The sequence below is a fragment of the Carassius carassius genome, chromosome 29 (assembly GCF_963082965.1).
Source record: "Carassius carassius chromosome 29, fCarCar2.1, whole genome shotgun sequence".
Taxonomy (NCBI): domain Eukaryota; kingdom Metazoa; phylum Chordata; class Actinopteri; order Cypriniformes; family Cyprinidae; genus Carassius; species Carassius carassius.
This window is the reverse complement of record NC_081783.1, coordinates 21,890,505-21,911,505: the sequence shown is the minus strand read 5'-3', so window position 1 is coordinate 21,911,505 and position 21,001 is coordinate 21,890,505. Positions and strand designations below refer to the sequence as shown.

The window sequence follows — 21,001 nt, the reverse complement described above, 5'->3', positions numbered from 1 at the left end:
TTTTTAAATATATATTTGTATTTGTGTCTTTGTAAGCATGTGATTAAAGCAGCAGCTGCCATCTGTCGCTCAGTATCTCTCTGAATGGCTGATGAATCATTATGCAGAGGGTAAGGGGTCAGAGGTCACAGGGCGTCTTCTGTCTCCACACTGCATGCCTGTGGTCTGTCTAAAGCATCTAAACTCTCTCTCTCTGTGTGTGTGTGAGAGTGATTGCATCCATAAGCAGAATGGGTGTGTGTTGGTATGTATGAGTGTGTGTTTGTGGCATATGTTGAGGGGCAGGGCTGGACTGGTAATCTGGCATACCGGGCAAATGCCCGGTGGGCCGACGCACTTGGGGGCCGGTCGATATAATATGTTTTTTTTTGTTTTTTTTTTAAATTGGCCAACGACCGGCCCATATAGCAGGGACAGCGGCCCATTGGTTCATTTTCCATACTGACACTGGGCTGGCCCAATCATCTCTTAACAGGCTCCACCCCTCCCCCTCTGTTTCTTGTGTCAGGTGCAGTCAGTGGCTCAGAGCCAGAAATCAGTGGATTTAGGATGGAGGAGAAGCAAAAGTGCAAGGGCAAGGCCAAGGGGGGTGCAGAGAAGTTGCGGGCCAAAAAAAAAAAAATCTAGAGGTTGATGCCTCAACATGTGCAAAAATAACTGACATGTTTAATGCTGTAGCTTCAGTTTCCACGCCAACAGTACCTGACGACACTTTGGTAAAACAAGTGAACATAGCACATGGAGGAGAGGTGACTAGCCATGGCAGGGTGTCTGACAGTGAAGTCACGGAGGGACAGAGTGAGCAGGAGAGTGTAATTGAAACGGTAAGCATGGTAGCTACATGATTTAACAGGGAGGGAGTGTTAATCAGGGCGGATGCAGGAGGATAGTGTGTGTGGGCCTGGCTGGGCCACGACGAAGATGATGATTTACCTAAATTAATGAATATTATAAGACAAGACAACATAATCGTTGTCACTATTATAAAGTCTGTCAGATTGTCACCCACTGCACTAGCCACTCAGTCAGCTAAAGTCAAATAACACAGCATAAGCTATTTTGCATTGTTTTTGTAGCTAGGTTAGCAGAGTTAATTTATTCAATTGTAAATTCGGCTGACTATACTAATGTTAACCCCTTAAAACCCATAACTGCCGTTGACGGCCCTTCTCTAGAAAAACTTAGATGATGCCATTTGATTATTTTAATTATTACTCATAATGGCTGCGTCAAAGCGCCCACGAGGAGTTACACGTTGGAAGAGAGGTAGCCTAGCTAACGCATGCTATTTGGGGATTAAAACCCGCCTTGCGTTTTGAAAGCTTTATATTTTTGTTTAGCTGTATATTCAACAAAGTAACTTAGATATTTTATCATGTTTCTAATGAATTTCCAATATCATTAATATGCAATATTTACGGAGAGTGAATAATATGAATATCATATACACAGAGGTGGGTAGTAACGATGTACATTTACTATAGCACTACTAGAAAGTATGACATTACCCGTTTTTTGGACATATACATTAATTTATACATTAAATAAGCTATCATTGTTCACGGTTTATGAACACCTTTTTTCTTTTTTTATGGGAAGTATCTCAACAATGAAAATGTTGTTTGGTTTCATATTAAAGAGGGGTTTATGCTTTTTAAAACAAAGTAGCCTATACTGGCAGGCAATTGTAAACTAGTTTTTCTGCTGTCTGGTTCATTGAAAAAAAAATTATTTTTAGAATTAGCAGTATTCTACATCAACATTATATTGGGTTCTAAAGGGTTAACTAGCTTTATAACATGGAGCACATTTGTCCATCTAGAAATCCTGCTCTTCAAGAATACAGGACTATATAACCAAAATGGATTGTTACTAAGTGTACTTTAATAACTCTTCCAAATAATTGTAATCATCTCTCTCTCTGTCCTTATGTATAGTCAAGCCAGGTTGAGTTAGCAGTGGAGGAGAGAGACAGGGAGGAACAGGCTGTAGACTATTTTGCCCGTCCTGAGCCTGCCATGATGCAGGTGTTTTTAAATCATCACCCCAAACAGGATGCTAAAAACCCTGTAGTGAAGAAGGTGTTCACCAGTAAAGATGGCAAAAGCAGAAAGTGGCTGACATATTGTCATGAACGTCATGCTTTATTTTGTTTTTTATGTCTGGCCTTCAGCAAGCCAACTGACTCCAACATTTTCATAAATGGAATGTCAGACTGGAGACATGTGCACCAGAGAGCGGAAGAGCATGAAAAAAGCATGGCACACAGAAATTGTGCTGAAGCTTATTTTTTAAACTGCTCAAAAGCTGACATCAAACACCTACTGGGGGGCAGACAGCTGACAGAGCACAGAAATCAGGTCAAGAAGAGGCGTCAGGTTTTGGAAAGGGTAGTGGAGGTCGTAAAAGTGATAGGAAAGAGGGGCCTAAGCTACAGACAGGTTGAGAATGAGGCTGCGTATACCCTGGACAATGATAGCCTCGACCATGGAAATTTTTTGGAGCTGATCATTTTATTGGGAAAATATGATGTGTGTTTAAAAGAGCATCTAAGTAATGTGATTGAGAAGAGCAAAAAGTTGCATGTGTCACCAGGATCAAGAGGCAGAGGTTCCCTCATCTCTCTACTGTCTAAGACAACCGTCAACTCTGTGATTGATACCATCCGGAACTTAATTCAGCAAAACATCTCCACTGAGATCCGGAAAGCTGGAATGTTTTCTGTCCAGCTGGAAACAACGCAGGACATAACAGCGCAAGACCAATGCTCAGTCATTTTGAGGTATGTGACTGATGTTGTCAATGAGAGGCTTGTCGCAGTGGTCCGGTGCAGCGCGTCCACTGGACAGTCCTTTGTCGACTTGCTAACAGAAGTCCTTGAGCACCTAAAACTGGACTCAAGTCTGTGCATTGGAAATGCAACAGATGGAGCTTCAAACATGCAGGGGCAGTACAGAGGCTTCTCTGCACTGGTGGCTTCACAGTCCCCCAACCATGTACACGTATGGTGCTATTCACATGTCCTCAATCTCGTGCTGTCTGATACCACTCAAATAGTGATAGAGAGTGGATCTTTGTTTGATCTCCTCAATGACACAGCAGTGTTCATCAGGGAGTCATATCAGAGGGTGAACATTTGGGAGAAGGAGAGCCATGACAAGAGACACAGACGCATTGCTCCAATTGGAGAGACACATTGGTGGGCTAAGCACGATGCTCTGAACAAAATATTTGGATCATTTGGAAAGCCTCAAGAAAGTTTGTACATTGATGTGTTGTCCACGCTCACAGCCATACAGGAACTGAAGACTGTGAAAGGAAATGTACGCACCAAAGCCAGAGGATACAAAGAGGGCCTACTCAGGTATGAGACAATACTGACAGCTCAATTATTCCTTAGGATATTTGAGCATACATCACCATTGTCAAAGTACCTGCAGACAGAAGGGATGGACATCCTCTCTGCCCATAGGATGGTCATATCAACACAAGATTCCCTAAAAAAGATGGCGAGAGATTTCCAGGCTGTCAAGGCTGCTGCTGATGACTTTGTGAAATGGGCAAATGAAAAACTTGAGCAGCAAGATGAGGAGACCGACATGGAAGTGGAGGATGCACTGCCACAGAAGAGAAGAAAGAAGAAGAAAGCCATGCCGGGTGAGATGTCTCAGGATGAAACCATAATTGATGCTGAGAGAGCCTACGAGGTAAAGGTTCATAACCAAATTGTTGATACAGCTATTGAGGCCATCCACCAAAGATTTCTGACACATGGCACTCTTTATGCAGATTTGTCATTTCTGGATCCCAAAAACTTCTCCCTGATCCGAAACCATGCTCTTCCTAAATCTGCACTTGAAGACCTCAGCAAGTGCCTGGTTAAATTTGATGATAGGGCAACAGTTGACAACCTGCAGTATGAGCTGAAAAGCTTAGCGGGACAGTGGGACAAGCTGAAAGAATCACCACTGGATGAATATGTTACCAGGACAGTGGAGGATGGACCTGATGGAAAGGAAGAGGACATGGAAATCATCAACAAAAGCTGTGCTTCCTGCAAATACTGCCCACTGTGCTGCTATCAGATTCTCCAGAGATTCAACATGCTCACTGATGCATATCCCCTGCTTGGACTTGCGTACAAGTTTTTGTTGACACTTTCAATAACCCAGGTGGCCTGTGAACGATCATTTTCTACCCTAAAATATATCAAAAACAGACTGAGGAGCAGCCTGTCTGCCAGCAAATTGGAAGCCTTCATGTTGATGGCCACTGAAAAGGACATCCTTGTGGCTTTGGACACCGACACTGTAATAGACAGAGTTGCAGAGAAGAGCAAGCTACTGAGGAAACTGCTGTTATTGTAAGGTGAGATGAGATTATTGATATTATTAAAAAAAATATTCATAATATTGTAGACTGAAAATGTGACTCATTATTCCTCTCTCTCTCTCTTTTAGGATGCCCTCACTTTTGTAGTTCATTGTTTTTGAGGATGTTCAGAGCACCATGGAGCCATTTCCACTAAGTAAGTATAAAATATGTGCAAAAATCTCTCTACATTGATATATATTAAAGATACTTGTATGGTGATCATTTTACTCAATCAGTTATCATTCTCTCTCTCTCCCTTTCTCTCTCTCTTTTAGGATGCCCTCACTTTTGTAGTTCATTGTTTTTGAGGATGTTCAGAGCACCATGGAGCCATTTCCACCAAGTAAGTATAAAATATGTGCAAACATCTCTCTACATTGATATATATTAAAGATACTTGTATGGTGATCATTTTACTCAATCAGTTATCATTCTCTCTCTCTCCCTTTCTCTCTCTCTTTTAGGATGCCCTCACTTTTGTAGTTCATTGTTTTTGAGGATGTTCAGAGCACCATGGAGCCATTTCCACTAAGTAAGTATAAAATATGTGCAAAAATCTCTCTACATTGATATATATTAAAGATACTTGTATGGTGATCATTTTACTCATTCAGTTATCATTCTTCTCTCTCTCTCTCTCTCTCTCTCTTTCTCTTTCTCTCTCTCTCTCAGGATGCGCTCACTTTGTGTAGGCCCTACTCCACTGCCACCTTTGATCACCACCAGGGAGTAAAGAGAGAGTGAGTACACTGGTCCATCGCACATAGTTCTCAGCTTAGTAGGGGTTTTTGGGAATGGAACAGTAGATATGCATATCTACAGGGACCGCAAGGATGGTGTACTTCTTGGTTGTGTCTGACCCATTGTGGTGGGCCGGTCAGAGCAAAAATGCCAGGACCCTTTTTTTGTCCCAGTCCAGCCCTTTTGAGGGGTTGAGTCACAGGCGCCATGTCTGTGTTGTCTACATAGTCAGCTTCCTCCAAAGGCAGCATCCTAACTGATTTAGAAACATTTCACAAACAAGGATACACCAATGATGCCTTAACATGCTGTCTAGGTAGGGAGCTCACTAGGTTTTGGAACAGAGCGTGTGTGTGTGCTGCTAAAGAACGGCTAAAAATACAAAACACACCACTGATGACTCATGCTACACACAAACACACACACTGAGATTTAGACGCCATTCCAAGAAAAATACACAGTTTGAAGCAGTAAAGTAAACTGAAGAGAGATACAGAAAAGAGATTTAAGATGGTAAAGTAAAAATGGCCTAATAAAAGAGAGGAATGGAGGGGGCAGAATGAGGGAGAGTATGTCATGGAACTAAATACAAAAGATAAAAAGTGCGGGAATGCGGAGGCGGACAGAGAGTGAGAGTGTGTGTGTGTGTGTATGATCATTATGCCACATCGCAGCACATCTGGATCCATTCAACGACAGATCCAGTTACACACACACACACACACACACACACACACACACACACACACACACACACACACACACACACACACACACACGAACACAGTGCTGCTCCACACTGTTTGTAAATCTAAAATACAGCAAACATAGGGAAAAATTGAGCACACATGGCTTAATATTGTATTTAGCATTTTTTTGCATTTCAAAAGTTTGCGACTGGTAATTTTTTTTTTTTAACTTTTTTGAAAGAAGCCTCTTTTGCTCAATAAGGCTGCATTAATTTGATTAGAAAACAATTATAGCATTATATACACTATAACAGTATTATTCTGAAATATTAACATTCTAAAATATGTTTTATATTATAAAATGTAATTTATTCCTGTGATCAAAGCTGAATTTTCAGCATCATTATTCCCGGCTTCAGTGTCACGTTTTGTTGATGAATAGAAAGATGAATTTTGTTGATGAATTTTGCATGAATAGAAAGTTCAAAAGAACAGGATTTATTTGAAATAGAAACCTTTTATAACTCTATATAAGATCATAATTTGATCAGTTTAACACTCTTTAAAATAAAAGAGTTAATATCTGACCCCAAGCTGACACTGACACTGTACATTTACATTTAGGAGATGCTTTTATTCAAAGCACACATTTTTATCAGGATTTCCCTCGAAATCAAACCACAAACTTGGTGTGTGTGTGTGTGTGTGTGTCATGTTTCTACGCTAGTCTTTGATCTATTATCGTGTATCTGGTAACTTTTAATACAGTGATTTTCTGAATTGTATTCCCTCAACATCAGCAGTCCCTGCACATGATAAATCTGATGTGTGTTACCTGCTTGTCGTGGTCCTCTCTTCCTTTTGAAAGCAGCTCCAGACTGCAGCGCCTCCAACAAACCATCCATGATACCAGTCTCATCATCTGAAACACACAAACACACACAGAAGATTAACATTATACATAGATAATACTCTCATTGCTATTTTAAACACACATATAAAGTGTTTTTGAAGTATTATTAGTACACATGAAGTATTACTGCCTGAACACACATGTAGAATCTCATAGTAACAGTCTCAGACACAGTGACGTCAGAAGAGAGAGAAGCAAAGGATCATGGGAATGAAAACATCCTCAGAGACGCAAGTTAAAGCAGATGGCGCCCCCTATCTTTCACACACTGATGCATTAACCTACATAACAACTGAACCAAGAGCAATACAGTACCACACACGCATATGAGAGGAAGGACAGCTTGATTTAAACATATTTTGCCTGTGCTAAATAGTTTTTTGAAAGGGTGCGTGTTTTCAAATGGTGAACGGGTTTCAGGTTTGTTTTCACGTGTGTATAGACAGATGGTTTCAATCAGGTCCTCTATGTACAACATGAGGCTAAAGATTTATGGGTCTAATATCCCCTCCCCCATAAACACAAACACCGGCACACACCTCCCCCCATAAACACACACACACACACACACACACACACACGCACACGCACGCACGCACACGCACACACACACACACACACACACACACACACACACACACACACACACACAAACACAAACACACACACACACACAAACACAAACACACACACACACACACACACACTCCTTTATAAGCTAGCACACACATAATGGACCAAAAACCTTGACTAACAAAAACACTGTGTAGTCTAAACACACACACACACGCACACACACACACAGAGAACCAGACTCACTGTAATCCCCACAAAATCTGCAGCCAGATGGTTTTGCATCTGACCTGACAACCAACATTTCACACACACACACACGCACACGCACACGCACACGCACACACACACACACACACACACACACACACACACACACACACACACACACACACACACACACACAGAGCTGTCGGCAGTGCACACACACCACCATGAGGTGTGCTACAGGAACAGCACTCTGATACAGGGAGATTTTCTCCCTGCTGCTTATTATATTTTACATATATTATAATGTCACATCACTTAAAAATAGATTATTAAAATTAAGATTTCTTTTTTTAACACACATAATAGGCATTTCACTTCTGTTTCACAGTGTCCACCAAAATATCATGGTTACATTCTCCTGTTTGAAGAGATAACATATTGATAAAAAAAATACAAATAAATTGTATAGCCTGAATGCACTGAATGCACTTTGGCACTGCCAAATGCATAAATGTAAATGCAAATGTAAATATATCTATTTATTATATTTATACAGTTGTAACATTAACTGCACTATGCTGGTGGACATGACACAGTGTTTGAAGTCACAAATATAAATGTAACTAATATTTCATTAAATATTTATATTTAATTATTTAAAATGAAAATTTCCTTAAAACCCATTGAAACTATTTTTGTTTACCTTTTATTACTATTCTATACTATTACTATATTACTATACTATTTTATACTGTTTTTTTACATATTTTATTACTGCTTATTTAATATTTGTAAGAAATAAAAAATAATCTTATGAATTATGATTTTTTTTCCACATGATTAAGCGACATTCCTTAAGTTTAAACTACTTAAATGTATTAATAAAAATTACACTCATTTCATATATATATATATAAATAAATATTATATATATATATATATATATATATATATATATATATATATATATATATATATATAATGATTTACATAAATTAGGATATTATTATTATTTAAATAAAATCTATTCAAATATTTTTTGGCTTTATGAATAAACACAAAATATTTATTCATTATGGTATTTTTATTAGAATTACTTTTATTATAATAATGATTGGTTGGTAACACTTCACAATAAGGTCACATTAATTAGTTGATGCATTAACTACCATTAAATAACACTAAGGAATACATTTGTTATGGTATTTGTTAATCTTTAGGTTTGATTAATAAAAACAATTGCTCATTGTTAGTTCATGTCCATTACATGTTAAGTTTTTATTTTTCTATAATGTATTAGTCTGTTGAAATTAACAAATAAGATGTATAAATGCTTGGTAAATGGTAACCGGTTACAGTGTCTATAAACATACACAAAAATCTTAATATTGAAACATGTAATTTGTCAATTAACTGCAGTATTTAGGTGGAAACCGTGTTTCATCATGCACAGTCTTTAAAAAGGGACAGTTCAACCCACACTGTTCCCCTCACAGACACATTCTGGATGAATATCTTTCCTGTTTCAGCTCCCTCAGTCCATAATCAGCCATTAAACTGACTCACAGTCTGTCATCTGAAGATTATGAACACCAGCGTCATCACAACACAGACCAATCACGCTGTGACATCTGTTTCCACACACAGAGTCTTCTAACACACAACACTGACACCTATTGAACGCACAGATTAGCTGCTGCGGTTCAGTGATATGGAGTGTGTGGAACTGTAATGTGGGAAATACTTATGCATCTAATTCTCAGGGTTTGCCTGCTAAACTAAAGATAATGCGTGGATGTGTGTGTTTCAGAACGTGGGAATGTCAAGGACAAACATTTCAAATATTCAGCCCTGAGAGTTTCAATGAACCCTCTGTGTGTGTGAAAACTCATATGTAAGACACACAGGCTTCTGTGATCTTCTAGAAAGAATATTCTGTGTCAGTTTTTGCTCAACTGACATTCAAATCCGTCACATGTAATCATGCAGTCAAACCTCAAAAATGACCAATGTATTTGGCCACTTAATTCAGACTTTAAACAGTCTGATTGTGATTAGATAATACATCACACTTGCTTTTATTGTTTAATTAAATGTCATCCAGTCATTCTGAAGTGTTTTCAGTTCAGATACTGTCTGGGCTGCCGCATGTATAAGAATATGTTGGTTAAGTTGATATGACTGGTTTGTAAGCTGCAAAAGCAACTATACAGTAAACTCGTCTAACTAAACTTAATTGAAGTAATATAATTTTTTAGTCTGGAAAAAAAAATATATAGCTAAATAGTAGCGTTTAAAAAACAAAAACAAGTAAAAAATAAATACAAATAACATAACCACAATAAATAATAACTATAATTAGTTATATACAATAACCACTTTGATTAACATGAACTAACAATAAGCACTTATTAATCTTAAGTGCTTATTGTTAAATCCAAAGATTAATAAACTATCATGAAATATGAACAACTGAATTTTAACAGAACTGAATTTCTAACCAATATTAATAGATTAATAAATGCTGTAAATATATCAGTTAATGTTAGCTCATGTTAGGTAATGTATTAACTAATGTCAACAAATGGGACTTTAACCCATGTTTTTGTATCATTCTCCCTCAAACACACACACACAGGTCTGCAGAAATAATGAGAGTGGAAATTTGGAGCCCCAAAAGTTTCAAACTACAGCCAGGCGAGAAAAGTAGGTCAGAGAGAGAGAGAGAGAGAGAGAGAGAGAGAGAGAGAGAGAGAGAGAGAGAGAGAGAGAGAGAGACACACACACACACGCACGCGCACGCACGCACGCACACGCACACACACACACACACACACACACACACACACACACACACACACACACACACACACACACACACACGCATACAAAAAGAGTGTGTGTGAGAGAGAGAGACAGCTTATTTATTAGATATACTACTGTGGCCAAATGATTTCACATGATCCACATTAAATGTTAAGTGTGAATCAGTGTGTGACGGGAAAAAGGAGAAAACTGTGTTCAAGAAGAATACGTGTCAGGAAAGAGGAGAGCTACAGAGATTTTTTCAAAATGGTCTAAATCTCACAAGAGCATGTCCAGGTCACATTTCACCCCAAAACCAGGAAAAGAAAGCAGTAAAGAAGAAAATGAATAACATTTGAAAATGAAGTTGGGAGAGAAATGTGACCTGGATATGTCTCACACACACAATGTGAATCTTTACCATCATTGATGTTGGGAATCTGTCCAGCGTTTATTCTCTTCTGTTTCTCCTCTTTCTCTTTTTCCGCTTTCTCTCGCGCCAGTTTGGCTCGACGAATCTTCTCCTCTGCTTCTTTCCGTTTCTGGTTCTCTTTCACCGCTTGCTGTAAAACAGACACACACAAGTTAAGTTGTGACCTTAAGATTTCTGATTCACATCTGCTTGTGTTTGTTCAGCTGAAGGAGAATACGGTTTATGAAGCGTTATGATGAACGGATAAGATAAGTGTGTGTTTTGAGTCTATTGCCCTTTATGACACAGAGAATATGTCTAGACGAAAGACATTTTAATGTACTAAACAGACTGATGACCGAATCATCTGCCACAAACACACAGCACAGGTGTGTGTGCATAAATACTGTCTATACACAGAAATGCAAATGTACTACTTTGTAATGTAACATACTAATTTCAAATGTAATATTTGATCTTTATTACTCAATTTTAATTCTGTACTACAGTACGTTGCATTACTAAGCTGAAATAGAATATATATATATATATATATATATATATATATATATATTAGGGGTGTAGCGGTTCACAAAATTCACGGTTGGGTTCGATACGATACACTGGTGTCACGGTTTGGTTCGGTACGTTTTAGATACAGCAAAAAGAAAAAATTGGCAGATAAATTTCCTTGATTTTTTAAAAATGTTTTATTTATTAAAACTAATTATTTTTCTACATTGAACAATGATGGAGCTATTCTTTACCCATCTTCTATGGTGTTTTCTTAGCAGCATACTGTATAAAACAAAAACAGCTCCTTATAAAAAAAAATGAAATTGTTATATTATTGTAGTAGTTATGAACAAATACAAAGATGTAACTTTTTATATGGAACTACGGTCGGTACGGTACGGTACGGTATGGAACAGGAATTACGGTCTGTCTGAAATGGGCTCGTGAAGGAATATTGTAACGGGGCTCAATTACATTAAGCATGTTCTTAAAACCTACGTTTTCCACTACAGAGTAAGGCGCTCGCTCACTCAGTACGCGCTGAAGGCTCGTGGTAAAATGGCTAATGCTTTAACAGACCAGAAATAGAAGATCCTCCAATAACCAACAGGTCTGGTGTTTGGGTGCACTTTGGATTCCCTGTAAGCTATAATGGTGATGATAGAATGAATGGTAAATAGTAAGGTCTCATATCCGCGGCTATAACGTAAATGTAGCCTACCAATCGCCGTGGTGATGTCTTTTGCCCTGTTTGAATCCGTTGGAAATGTCTGTCTAAATGCTGCGGGGATAGTTTGTTGCATGTATGTTTCTCCTTGTTTCCGTCTTTTCCCAGATACTGACACACTAAGTTGATGTCGGCGTAAATGAGTTGACATGTTTCAAGTATTCCCACTGGTGTTTTTTTTTTATTTTTTGTATTCCCGCTGGTGTACCCTAGATGCGACATATCGTTGTTTTTTTTATCCACCACTCTCTTGCCATCACCATTATAGCTTACAGGGAATCCAAAGTGCACCTAAACACCAGACCTGTTGGTTATTGGAGGATCTTCTATTTCTGGTCTGTTAAACACATTGGCCATTTTGCAACGAGCCTTCAGCGCGTATTACTGAGTGAGCGAGCGCCTGACTGAGTAGCCTAACATAAACATATAAGTTGGTGTTTTTTTCTTCTTCGGGGGTGTCAGGGGCGTTGCCTGTTACGTCGTTTGGGTTATTGGGCTACCTTGTTGAACGCATATCATTACATTTCACAATTTTTTTTTATTTTCCAAATATAATTAATTAGTCCAACGAACCGTTCGGTCTAACCGCGTACCGAACCGAAAGCCTCGTACCGAACGGTTCAATACGAATACGCGTATCGTTACACCCCTAATATATATGTATACTATTGTAGGACTTGATTTATATTATGAAGAATTGATTGGATGATGAAAAGTCACTAAATTAGGGTTTTAAGTGAGACTGCTAATGTCATGCACAAAAGAAGCAAAGTTATTACATTTTGATGAAAAATTGTGAAGACTATATGACCCTGAAGCACAAAACCAGTCATAAGTAGCACAGGTATATTTGTAGCAATAGCCAACAATACATTGTATGGGTCAAAATTATTTATTTTTCTTTTATGCCAAAAATCCTTAGGACATTAAGTAAAGATCATGTTCCATGAAGATATTTTGTAAATTTCATAGCATAAATATATCAGAACTTAATTTTTGATTAGTAATATGCATAGCTAAGAACTTCATTTGGACAACTTAGAAGGCAATTTTCTCAGTATTTTCATATCTTTGCACCCTCAGATTTCAGATTTTCAAATAGTTGTATCACAGTTCTTAACAAACCATAAATCAATAGAAAGCTTATGTATTCAGCTTTCAGATGATGTATAAAAATATGACTGGTTTGGTGGTCCAGGGCCACATCTAACACGCACTGATGAGTTATTCACAATAAGACCGAGAAACAATGTAAAGAAACCAAGAAACCTAGGTTAACTGGTCATATTTTCAGTCGACCGCTGGTTGTGTACTGACCTGGAACATGTTCCTAAAGTTGTTGAGGTCACCGAAGAACTCTTCTGGACTAATTTTCTTGGGGTCGAAGACAAAGTACTTGCCCAAGTCCTCATACTGCTTCTCCATGTTCTCATGCATCAGCCTGAGCTTCTCAAATTGCTCTCCAGCCGTCGCTACAAAACTGTACACAACTTTGTCAAGGAAAATCACACGCTATTATGATTCACTATAACTCAACATTTATATTTATACTATTTATACCATTCAATGAGTTGTTTTTCCCCTCATCAGAGAGCAAGTTCTAGAACAAACATCCTCATGAACGTCCATTCATGAATTCATAAGCTATTGTTTGTTCCGGAACCCAAACAGGAAGTGATGTCACAATGGATAATCGACCATATATTTTTATAGCATTATTGTTTGAGGAAATGACTGTGGAAACCAAAGTGACACTTCCTGTAATGCAACAGGCCGGGGGGGGAAATAAAGGATATGGTCATCTTCTCTACGAATTTGTCTCTGTCGCTCTGCGGCGGGGGGAAAGTCTCGATGTCTTTCTCCAGGTTTTTAATCTGCTTTCCCATCTGATCTAGATTCTTCTGAAGCATCTCTGCCGACACTGAGAGAGCGAAGATGATGAACAGAAATACATAACTGTTCTGAAATAAGATTGGAAGCACAGTTCAAACTATTTTTATTGATCCTGAAAGAAGTTCTTCTGCTTAGCAAGGGTGCATTTACTCATTCAAACACAGTAAAAAAATAAAAGTAATATAGTGAAATATTATTAGACTTCAAAATACATGTTTTCTATTGTAATATATTTAAAAATGTAATTTATTTCTGTGATCAAAACTGAATTTTCAGCATCATCACACCAGTCTTCAGGGTCACATGGTCCTTTAGATATCATTCTAATATGCTGATTTGCTGCCCAAAAAACATTTCTGATTTTTATCAATGTCTTGCGTTGCTTCATATTTTTGTGGAAACTGTGATATATTTGATTTTTCAGGATTCTTTAGAAAAGACATTTTAAAGGAGCAACATTTATTTGAAATAGAAATCTTCCGTAACATCATGAATGTCACTTTTGATCAATTTAATTCCTCTTTGTTCAATTATATATATATAAAAAAACTTAATGACTAAAACTTTTGAATGCTAGTTTATATAAACTTATAAAAGAACCATTGATGAGACTGAGACAGACCTCTGCTGGCTTTCTCCACGTGGATGAGCTCCTCTGAGAAGGTCATGACCTCAGGATACTGCTCCTGACATATTTCCACCAGGAAGTGCAGTAGAGTCTGTTTCTGATCGGCTGATTTAGTGTCTCTCAACTAAACACACACACGTTTGTTTACTGCTAACTTTGTGGTGACAAACACATCAGGATTTTTTTTGAAAACAGGGTACAAACTGTTGTCTCATTACATTACAAAAGCTTTAAGAGGCACAAAACACGTTCTTTAGAAAGAGAACTATTAGATATGTCAGACAAGCTATCAAATGAAGTAAAAAAAGATACTCTTAAGAAAGACATCAGATGAACACAGAATGTAATAGTAACTCAATGTAGATGTTGGAAATCACCTTGCACAGGTAACTGATGCTGAAGCCGAAAGCTTTGGCGTTGCGTGATCCTGCGTTCATGAAGTTTCCCAGCAGCAGCGTCATCTCCAGCAGTTTGGAGAAGCTCTCGCTCTTCCGAAGCTCCTCGCAGGCGGCCGTCACCGCCACCACGTCCGGCTTGACGTTATTCACCTGCTCCTCAAACTGAAGTCTGAAGAGGATGGAGGTCAGACGGGGCTTCAGACGCTTCACTGAACTGATCTACAGTGAGATATACACATGTATCTGAGCCTCGTCAGATATCAGCCTCGGGACCATATGCAAAACATTTTTACAAAGTATGGGAGCCTATATTTTATTGCTGTTTTCGTGTTAAATGTGAAGAATAATAGGTTGGATGCCACAGGCTTTTGTTTTTTTTTTTTGTAGATGGAATTTTCACATTAACTTTCACATACACGTATAATGCATATAACCTGATTTTATAATCATATTTTTTACCAATATGATACTAAAATGCCACTGTAGGCTATTTGTACCGCATGCAAACACAATCTTGGCACAACTGTAAGGAGATATTTTTATTATTTTTTATGAACTGGTGTTTTCTGAGTCAGTGAGTTGAGATCCTGACTTACTATCTCTTCATTGGACACCTTTATAGAGAAACGCAACTTTACAGATTACATAATGAAAGTGTTTTTTTTTTTCTCGATTTGAATTATTATTTTTTTAGGTAGTAGTTTAAAGCATTCTATAGATTTATTTCTCATGTCTGTGAGGCAAATATTCCCTGAGTTTCGGTTCATTTTGGTAATTTTTTGTGAAGCGCTCCTGCTCAAAACCGAGACGGCAGAAAGCGCATCCCATTTGTAGCAAAGACGCTACACTCCTGTATCTGAGTGAATGTTTGTGAGAAGTCACTGGAGTGCTAATACATATTTTTAAATCAAAACAAGCTGAATTTTTCAATGGCTAAATGTCTGATGTATGTATACACTATAAATTTTTACAGGAGTGCTTATACGTGTGTTTCTCTCACCACGACTCCAAACTGTTCAGACTCAGCCAGCTCCTCGTACTCGTCTTTCATCTCTGATAATGTGTTCAGTAGTTCCTGCTCCGGCAGCAGCTTCAGCAAACTCTGAAAAACACGCAGCAGCTGTTTAGCACAAGAAAGATGATGCCAGTTTCACTGTTTTTGTCCACCAGACGTTTTTGTGTTATTGCATAAGAGACATTTGCATTTCTGACGCAAAACACAATATTCAACTGTATTTTAGGGTGGGGCTTGATTTATATAATGGGGAATTGATTGGACAATGAAAACTGACTCTAATAAAAGTTATTTTTTAATAAAATATTACAAATGAAACATTTTTAGTATTTAAACAACATTAATTTGGAATAGCACTAAAGATTAATTCACCCAAAAAAACAAAAATAGGAGGAATTTTTCTTTCATTTGAAATGTCCTTCATGTTACGATGAAGGATCTCAGATCTTAAATAATATCAAAAAAAACAAACTTTTATACAAAGTAATTATTGGTTGAATTTTCTTTTGACTTCAACATAAGTTGTTTTCTTGCATGCAAAATTAAATATGCATTATAACAAGTTAGGCTGGATTGCTTTCCACAAAAATAAAATAAAAAATCCACTAAATATCAATCCACTTTTCTACCTGCACCATGTTTTCAGTGAGAACTTTCTCATTGACCTCCAGGATGACATTCTTCATCTCTTCGTAAGGCATCCTGTTTGAACCCAAGAATATAGCTGCAACACAAGCGCGCGCACACACACACACACACACACACACACACACACACACACACAGAGTTTTGAGTAAACAACACTATAAATTACGATGTTAAACTAGTGAGATATTTCACATCTGAATGAAGATTCATGCTCGGCTGTTACTCACACAGATTCTGGGATGTTTTGGAGTCGAGCACCTTCAGCTCTTTGGCCTTCTTCTTCTGAGCGTTTTTCTTTTCCTCAGATGCTTCTTGATCCTTCTTACCTAGAAAAAGACAGAAAGAAAGAGAGAGGGTAAATACTCCTGAGCCTCGGGTTCAGAAATTCCCTGAAAATGATGTTTCTTGAAGGCTGGACACATATAAGGTGTTCCTGTGGCTCAGTGGTAGAGCATTGCATGAGCAGCACAAAAGGTTGTGGGTTTGATTCCCAGGGAGCACACATACTGTTAAAAAAATGTGTTCCCTGAATGCACTGTCAGTCGCTTAAATGCATGAATGTAAAAATGTAATACACCCTCACATGATATTTAACTGATGTCATAGGGAATAAATGAGTTGCTATGACACATCAAGTATTGTGACATCAACGTCCAGGAGTTGTATTTGCTAGACTTGATCTAGAAGTACTTTAAACATCAGTTTCAAACTGTTTCATAATTTTCACACATTCGGTTTATCAAACATGTTATTTTAGAGATTAGATTGGTTTTAATACTTGTATGTGTATGTATGCGTCACACCATCATGGTGTTATTTTAGTATAATTTAAATCCTATTATTATGAGATTTAATATTTTTTGTTTTAGTTTTAACAATTTTAAGTGCCTTCATCAATTTTATTAGTTATTTTATATTTATTTTTAGCTTTAAATTTTTCTATATTTATATAGTTTCAGTAATTTAGCACTCAAATTTGAGCTTTTTAATATTTCTATTTAGATTGAGTTTTAGCACTTCGTACTTTTAGTACTTTTTTTTTTTTTTTACTTAGAATAAATTTTATTCTGGCTTTATTTTAAATACAGAATATGATTTTTAATAGATAATAAAAATATATTTCTATTTCTATTTCTATGTATATTTCCATTTTTATTTCTTATTGTCTTTATTTTTCATTTAATAATTATACTTCATTAATCAAATTTCAGATCTATTTCTGACAGAAAACCATTTTTAATAATTACAATATCAAGACTACATCAAAGTACTAAACTGAAATACAAAAAAAAAAAAAATAAAAAAAAAAAAATGACGAATAACTACTAAAGTGAAATACAAAAAGAAAAAAACTTTAATAAAAAAAAGGCATTTTTTGTTTAAATAGGTCATGCACAAGTTTTTTTTTTACTGACCATGATAGCTGTACAAAAAATTATTTATGGCTCAAAATAATTATAATTATTATAACAAATAAAAGACTTAACAACTTCAAATAGCATAGGAAGTATCTAATACAGAAAAGAAAAGGATCTCTGTACACACACAAACATGAGTGTGCTGGCATTTCTGATCTAAAGACAGACTGTGAGGAGCAGAAGGAGGTCAGAGGTCAGGGGTCAGGACTCAGGGTCAAGAGTCAAACGCCTGACAGCTTTAATGAAACATGAAGACTGAAGTCTCCAGAGAAACCTCACGGACACACACAGCATCAGATGACCATCATCTCGTGAGTGTATGTAATAATCAGTGAAACACACGATGAAGATTAGATAAACATCCTCATCTCTATCTGCAGTCTGCCCTGTAATTCTCTTCCACCCTCTCTCGCTCATGTCCACGTCTGTCTTTTATTCTTTCTCTTTGAATAGTTTCTCTCCTCCATTTTCAGGCTCCTTTCAAACTTATTTTTTTCTCTCTGTACCTCATTTCCGAGCAGTACATTTGTGTCTGGCATCTGTGTGTGTGTGTGTGTGTATTGATTTACAGCAGCATATGGAGCCGCTCAAGAGAGTGAGTAGCTCTGGATTACATTACACACACACACACACACACACACACACACACACACACACACACACACACTCTTTCACTCTCAATTTTACACATTAGGTCTTAAAGAATGGCTGCTCATGTTCACTTATGTAAGACACACATTTACATGAATCAAACTCTAAATGAGATAATATTTACCTGATTTATGAATCATCAAAAAGTATAGCTAGTATAGCATATATGAATGTAGAGTAATGCAATGGCCTCTTATAAATGGTCCTGGTATTCTTATATTATTTCTTATTTTTCTTTTTTTTTTTCTTACTTATTTTTAACATTTTAAAGACTTTTTACTTTTTCTTTAGGTCGGTTCATTTAGCTTTAATAAATTACTTCAGTTTTAGTTTGAATTATGTTATGAATATTTTATGTATTAATTTCAATTATTTGCTAAGGCAACATTTCAAATTTAAAATGTTTCATTTAATATGTATTTATTTTATTCCAGTTTTTCCTCTTGATTCTATTTTGTTGGAATAAAGTGGATTGAAAAAATACATTGTTACCTTTATAACTCAGAAATACAAAGAAAACAGACTTGACAACATCAAAAAAGACGAAATATCTATTTCAGAATTTTTAATGCATTTTAAATTGAATAATAGTTTTTTTTTACTCATTTGTTATTTTCAGATTTAACGCATTTTGTATACTTTATTAGAAATCCCATTTATGTAAAGCACTTTTTCATTACCATTGTATATGAAATGTGCTTCTGTATATAAATCAACTTGTCTTTCCTTACTATGCATGATTCGTACTGAAAAAACGAACTTAAATTATAAACATCTTAAATTTGTGACTGAGTTTTGAAGAAAAATAAAAAAAGAAAGTAAATACTAGATAGAGTTTTGCTTATCTATCGCACATTATAGCCTGAAATCTCTGTCAGTGGGTAAGTGTGTGATTGATTCTGCACTCAGCCGAGAACACACACACACACACACACACACACACACACACACACACACACACACACACACACACACACACACATGGCACAGTCACCCCCCATACTCTGCCTGTGATTCATAAAATGGGATCTGTGTTCAAAATGGCTGCTGGTCTTTCTCTCTCTCTCCTACACACACACACACACACACACACACACACACACACACTGAGATGAGAACCCAAAACTCATTTGTGAGCCAATGGTGCCTCTGCAGGTCACAATGAGAACTGCAGGACGACTACAGCACATCTGTGTTATATTAACATTACATTTAAGAGTGTGTGTGTGAGATTGCACATTCACGAACTATCAAACACATGCTCTTTAATGTTATTGTTTCTGGATTGTGTTGTAAAACTCCTGCTGCCTTTTGTATTGTTGTATTGCCTGAGGTCTTTTCATCCATTCAGGCTTTTATCCTCCTCTCATGGACTCCAGTCTCAGTACACAACTGCTTCATACAAAAGAGTTCCAACACACACCTTCCATTCAGGACATATCGTTTATCATTGTTGCTTTTTTCCCCTCCATAAAGACAAATATGACTACAGACAAAACTAAAACATACAAGAGAACTTTTAGAACTTAAACACACACGTAAAATACACAGTATATACATATGGTAACATATCTTAATATACTGTATTATATTGTATATTATATGCGTGTATACTCACCAAATGACAAAATATCTCAAATGTTTTTAAAAAGGGAGGAATAGTTACATTCAGCTCACTTCTTGGGACAAACTATAAATACTTTAAACCATTAACACACACACACACACACACACACACACACACACACACACACACACACACACACACACACACACACACACACACACACACACACAATGTTTATTTCTGTAAGTGTCCAGCTGTTTTTCCACTTCTATTTTCCAATTCTGTCTCTTTGTCTGTCTTACATGCAAATCATTGTGTTTCTGTGTATATTAGTTTAGCGTAAACCACAGTCATCATGTCTGCTGTTTCTGGAACTCCTGATCTCATTTTAAACACACACACACACAAGGCAATATCCCATACAAGGCAATAGTTTATGCGAGTGGAAGGTCACAGCGAGAGAGAGAGAGAGACAGACAGACACGTCCAGCATGTTAACGTGAATGCGAGTGAACTCCAGCTAATCAGCAAACCACACACAAGCTCAATGCAATCCACTCGCACAGACAGAAACTGTGTTCTTTCATCTGGCTCTCTTTCATTAGAGAGTATTTTTAGTGTAAAATGTACTGATGACAGCCTCCTTTGTTCTGTGGAAGTTTATGGTGGAGCGTTGGCGCCTCTAGTGGTCGAAATAACTCACTGCAGCACTAACTTCAAAACACTAAACTTTACCTCAGAGAGTTTGCTTTTGAAATCTGTAGTAAAGTTTAAAAGTAAAGTTACTGAAGCTTTTCATATATATATATATGGAGAGTTTATA

General features: G+C 37.0%; 1 protein-coding gene across 2 annotated transcripts in view; it reads right to left on the bottom strand.

The window, feature by feature from the left end:
- The window catches only part of LOC132109884 (protein diaphanous homolog 1-like), a 117,839-nt gene that overhangs the window by 4,880 nt on the left and 91,958 nt on the right, over positions 1 to 21,001 (bottom strand). For both annotated transcript variants that reach the window (XM_059516279.1, XM_059516280.1), the window contains 9 exons: positions 16,770 to 16,868; positions 16,524 to 16,618; positions 15,880 to 15,981; positions 14,859 to 15,098; positions 14,476 to 14,605; positions 13,758 to 13,881; positions 13,278 to 13,443; positions 10,727 to 10,868; positions 6,640 to 6,726 (listed from right to left, as the gene is read on the bottom strand). In XM_059516279.1, coding sequence (XP_059372262.1) covers positions 6,640 to 6,726; positions 10,727 to 10,868; positions 13,278 to 13,443; positions 13,758 to 13,881; positions 14,476 to 14,605; positions 14,859 to 15,098; positions 15,880 to 15,981; positions 16,524 to 16,618; positions 16,770 to 16,868 — 1,185 coding nt within the window. The remainder of the gene's footprint in view (positions 1 to 6,639; positions 6,727 to 10,726; positions 10,869 to 13,277; positions 13,444 to 13,757; positions 13,882 to 14,475; positions 14,606 to 14,858; positions 15,099 to 15,879; positions 15,982 to 16,523; positions 16,619 to 16,769; positions 16,869 to 21,001) is intronic.